Here is a 5,082-nt window from a genome sequence, read left to right as displayed (position 1 = left end):
AATGAAAAAAAAGGGAAAGAAATCATACACCTAATAAGAATAGGGTAAAGGGGTTGGGTCTTATTAATTTTTAATATATTAAATAATCAATAAGCAACAAAATATTTAAATAGAAAATTAATAAGGGTGTAAATGTCATTTCAGGTTTGGTAAGGACTAAATCCAAAATAAAACCAAATAATAGGGATCATCCGAATTAAAAAAAGTTTTTAGGGACCATCGGTGCAGATTACCACAAACTACAGGGACCATTCGTGTAATTTACCCAAAGTTTTATATGGGATATAATTTATTACAGTGTTTATAAAAACAGAAAATGAAAATGAAAATGATGAACGTAGCAGCAATACGCGCAGGTGGATTCGACAGCGAGACTGCGAGAGAGGCGTGGCGTCCGTACTCCACGCGCCTTTGCTTTAAGCCCTCAAGAACTCTCACAAGTCACAAGTCACAAGCAGGCCTAAATTTCCCTATTTTCGTCACCTTCTATGCGCCCTACTTGTTTTCTCACGCAGAAATGTACTCCAGTTCGTTGCAAATCACTCTTTTATGCTAACTGTAAGAAACTACGTTCTGCTGATTTTGTTATTTTAGCGTTTTTCTATCATTGATCGTTCTTGTGGCTAGTTAAAACCCCCTTTTCTACAAAAGAAATCGTTTCTACTTGTGGTTTTCTTCATAATTTCACTGAATTCGTACGGGTGTAGGGTTAGTTGCGTTTGTAAAGTGCACATTGTTGGTATGCAGTTTGCTTTTCTGCTCATGCCTACCAAACGTTTTGATTATTTGACATTTTTCGCAAAATAAACTGTTATAGTTCAATAATTACGTTTTGTGTTCTGCTGAGATGGTAGGTTACTTTCCATATGATAGATGGATAGAAATTTATTTTCTTGAAAATGTTTTTGTTCGGCGTTTTTTTTTTTTTTTTTTTTTTTTTTTTTTTTTGTAAAGGGAGCTCTGTTAATGGGAAATACGTTACATTTTCCTGTCTAAACTTAAATGTTGTTTTTCCCAAATCGAACATTGTTATTGATCTTCTTACTTCGTATTAATGATATTATGTTGTTGAACATCCCATTTTTGGTCTAGGAATTATATATCTTGGTGATGTGCAGGTTTGCATGAAGGTCTAAACGATCTTGGAATCCCTAAAGAAGAAAAGAAAAGTGCATATTAAGTGATGGCTCCCAATATAAGAGTTGCCAAGGCCTTTCGTGCTATGAAAGATCTTGGAATTCCTGAAGAAAAAACAAAGCCAGTCTTGAAGAGGCTTTTAAAACTTTATGATAAGAACTGGGAGCTTATTGAAGAAGAAAACTATAGAGCTCTTGCTGATGCTATTTTTGATAGCCAAGAGTCAGAGGCATGTTGATCTGTTTCTAAATATATAGAAAATTTTCCTCCATTGCTATATTTCTATGAATAATTCTTCTCCCAAAATTTCTGAGTTGCATCTTTTTTTTTTTTCTTCCAGGAAGTAGAACACAAGAAACAACTTGATGTTGAAGTACGTAATAGCATGTGTTCCCAATTTGTCCTTGTTCTTTCTTCTTTGTTCATATCACGAGTTCTAACTTTTTTGTTTTTTTTCATTTTCATGATTGGTCATCTTCCAGGCAACAGAGAAGAAAAAACAACTTGAGCAAGCTGAAGTAAGTAACTTCTGTTTTTCAGGGGCATATTGTGATTATTGTGTTTGAGTCTCTAATGTTTCGTTTGATTCAGAGAATGAAGGCTATTGAAGAGGAAACACAAACTCAAGAAGAACCAGAAAGACCATTAAAGCGATTGCGTTTAAGACATCAAGATGGTCAATCTTCACCTTCCTCCATCAACCCTAACCCTAATTCAAATGGAGCTTTACTAAAAAGGCCAAAACTAGAGGTTGATGAGGTTCCCGAGCCTATTTCACCTTTAAAACGAAAGGGAAAACAACCTATTTTACCAAATGATTTGGCAAGAATAGAAGGATCTGATGTAATCCATTCAGGAGATGTGGTTGTTGCAGATGCTACAGGCTCTTACTTAGCTGTTAGGCGCCTCAGAAACAGAGGGAAAGAGCCACTTTCACCACATCCTGCTCCTAGAGAAAAGAGGTTAGTTAAGTCATCTGATGTGCACTTTAAAGAGCCAAAAGTTGAGACAGGTGTCAATGTTATGCCTAAAAAAAAGAATCATGCCTTAATAACACCAAAAGATGAACCCCATTCAGACAATCCACCTCACTATCAGGTCCCTCTTGCAGTGATCATGCCAGGTACTTCTATGCCGCTCCCCTTGATGCTAATATAAATTCATTGATTATGATTTTTTGGTATTTATAAAGATTTTCCCTTAAATGTGCAGAATCATTGGTTAATGGAGATGCTTCAACTGACAACAATTTGGAAACAGAACCTGATTCTGAATCTGTGGATAAAAGCAACCATGTTCATGAAACATCAAATGGATCAAATGGTAATGAGCTCATAGACATTCCAAATGAACCAACTGCTAAAGTAGATATTGCTTCATCTTCTTCTGGGGAGATCAAGATTTCTTTGTGTGTTAATGGAAAGACTAAGTTATCTGCCACAAGTGTAGACACCCTTTTGAAAACTATTGAAGATAAACGTCTGAAATCATACAAACTTCTAGATCCAAGCTTTTCAGTCAAGAAACTAATGAAGGATATGTGTGAGTGTTTTCTAGAACTTGGATCCAATTCCACCAATGAGCCACCAGTAGCCATAGATGTTGGTCCAATGAAATCTGTCGTAGATAGCAATGGAAATGATCATGAAAAACAAGTGGAGCAGAATGGCATTATGGAGAACAATACAATGTCTTCTTCTGATGTTGTTAATGACATAGCTAAAGGACAAGAAAGTGTGGTGATCTCATTGGTCAATGAAGTCAACAACAAGTGTCTTCCATCTTTCCATTACATCCCAAGGAATGCAGTTTTCCAGAATGCTCATGTTGACTTCTCATTGGCTCGTATTGCTGATGACAATTGTTGTCCCACTTGTTTTGATGATTGTCTGACATCATCAACACCTTGTCCATGTGCTTTACAAAGTGGTGGTGAATTTGCTTATACAAGTGAAGGGGTTGTGAAAGAGTGGCTTCTAGATGAATGTATACAAACAAATCGTGATCCTCAAAAACGTGTTGTACTTTATTGCAAAGAATGCCCATTAGAAAGGTCGAAAAATGAGGAGATTTTGGAACAATGTAAAGGTCATTTGGAAAGGGGTTTTATCAAAGAATGTTGGTTGAAATGTGGATGCAATAAAAAGTGTGGGAATCGAGTTGTACAATGTGGAATTAAACATAAGTTGCAGGTTAGAGGTGTATGTCATTTTATTTTTATTATCTCATGATGTTTTTTTTTTCTTCTAAGCTTATATGGTTTTATTTGTTAATTTATATTTAGGTATTCATGACACATGGAGGAAAAGGGTGGGGTGTTCGAACCCTAGAGGATCTGCCAAAAGGTGCATTTGTGTGTGAGTATGTGGGGGAAGTGTTGACTAATACAGAACTTTACAATAGAGTTGCACAAAGTTCAAAAAAAGACGAATATGCCCATCCAGTATTGCTTGATGCTGATTGGGGTGGAGAGAGTGAATTTAAAGATGAAGAAGCTTTGTGTTTGGACGCCACTTATTATGGAAATGTGGCTAGATTTATTAATCATAGGTATGCTCATATACTGCCTTACATTAAAAAAAAAAAATTTACGTTTTTTTATTTATTAAAAAAAAAAATGTTTCTTTTGGTAGGTGTTTTGATTCGAATTTGGTTGAGATCCCTGTGGAAGTGGAAAATCCTGATCGTCACTACTATCATGTATGTAATTTATGCACCTGTTAATGATTTTTGGTTTTATTAAAAAATTTAATCAAACAAATTCTTGATTCACAGCTTGCTTTCTTCACTACAAGAAAGGTGAAAGCTCTAGAAGAGTTGACTCGGGTGAGCTGGTTGCTATTTTGAATTTTGCATGCAGTTCATATGGCTATATATAATGGATGTTTTATGTGTATAATATATGTTGACATTGTTGCAGGATTATGGTATTGATTTTGATGATGATGATCATCCTGTGAAGCCATTTCAGTGTCAATGTGGTAGCAGATACTGCCGTGACATAAAACCCTCCACTACTAGTAAGTATTTGTTGAAATGCCTAAAATACCCTTACAACTCTTCTAGAGGAGCAACCATATCTTTCTTTTTCAATTGTTGGTTCATCTTTTGATTCTATTTTTTTTTTTTTTTTTTGCAGGATCTGGGAAAAGAAGGTTATCTTGAAATTAAGGACTGCTGCAAACTGTAATTACTAACTAGTAACCCCACCATAAGTTACAAGAAGCCTAGCCTTTTGTATGCATGTATTGCTGCTTTTAATACTATGATGTTGATATGATGATGATGATGTCGCCCTTCCTTTTGAACCAGTTTTTATAATAAAATCAAACCCTTGGTGGCATTTAAGTATGTACATCATTCCTTTAGTATGTGTTTGCACATACATATGACAGATTGAGAATCAAGTCATTGTGCTATTTTGTTTCATCTTTTTGGATTGGACAAAAAAGTCTGTATTTTTTGTTCCATTATTGACGACATATGTTTCATGTTCATTGCATGTTGTTCACAATCCTTTTCATTGGAATATGAGTCTTCACTTAATCCATATTCGTCTTATTTATTATTATTTTTTTATCTGTATCGTGTGTTCCACATTCAAATTGTTTTTTACTTGATGAAGTTTTAATACACAAAATCACGAATAATACATATTTTTGTAAAACATAGATTAAAAGGATGATTTATGGAAAGGCAACAAAAAACGTAAAAAGCTGTATGTATATAGGGAATATGATGCATTTACTTCATCAATTTTTTTTAATATTATTTCGAATAATTCTAAAATTTAAGTTCCTAGAATGTAAATAAAATATAAATTGTAAATATTTCATTTATATCTTTCATATTTTCACATTTGTTAGAGAAAGCTAATATTCAACTGTTATATTGTATTGCTTTGTATGTTTATTTTATGGTAAATCATTTTCCAAAATCACAATG

General features: G+C 34.2%; 1 protein-coding gene across 1 annotated transcript; it reads left to right on the top strand.

Moving 5' to 3' along the window:
- Positions 1 to 331: 331 nt before the first annotated feature.
- SUVR1 (histone-lysine N-methyltransferase SUVR2-like protein) lies at positions 332 to 4,505 on the top strand. The gene is made up of 11 exons (XM_078968023.1): positions 332 to 558; positions 1,119 to 1,366; positions 1,478 to 1,510; positions 1,620 to 1,655; positions 1,729 to 2,260; positions 2,350 to 3,329; positions 3,422 to 3,687; positions 3,771 to 3,837; positions 3,913 to 3,963; positions 4,058 to 4,157; positions 4,277 to 4,505. Exons 2-11 carry the CDS (start codon positions 1,184 to 1,186, stop codon positions 4,300 to 4,302), a joined length of 2,274 nt encoding a protein of 757 aa, XP_078824149.1. The 5' UTR covers positions 332 to 558; positions 1,119 to 1,183; the 3' UTR covers positions 4,303 to 4,505.
- Positions 4,506 to 5,082: the final 577 nt, after the last annotated feature.

Source organism: Lactuca saligna, chromosome 8 (genome assembly GCF_052625555.1).
Source record: "Lactuca saligna cultivar CGN05327 chromosome 8, ASM5262555v1, whole genome shotgun sequence".
NCBI lineage: Eukaryota > Viridiplantae > Streptophyta > Magnoliopsida > Asterales > Asteraceae > Lactuca > Lactuca saligna.
The sequence above is the reverse complement of the archived record's forward strand: the minus strand, read 5'-3'. Positions and strand labels throughout refer to the sequence as shown.

What these genes read in the sequence shown, in the direction of transcription:
- SUVR1 (XM_078968023.1), top strand. Translation starts at nt 1,184, where the DNA reads ATGGCTCCCAATATAAGAGTTGCCAAGGCCTTTCGTGCTATGAAAGAT. An exon ending in AACAACTTGAGCAAGCTGAA is followed by an intron (nt 1,656 to 1,728) that starts GTAAGTAACTTC and finishes CGTTTGATTCAG; the next exon opens with AGAATGAAGGCTATTGAAGA. An exon ending in CATAAAACCCTCCACTACTA is followed by an intron (nt 4,158 to 4,276) that starts GTAAGTATTTGT and finishes TTTTTTTTGCAG; the next exon opens with GATCTGGGAAAAGAAGGTTA.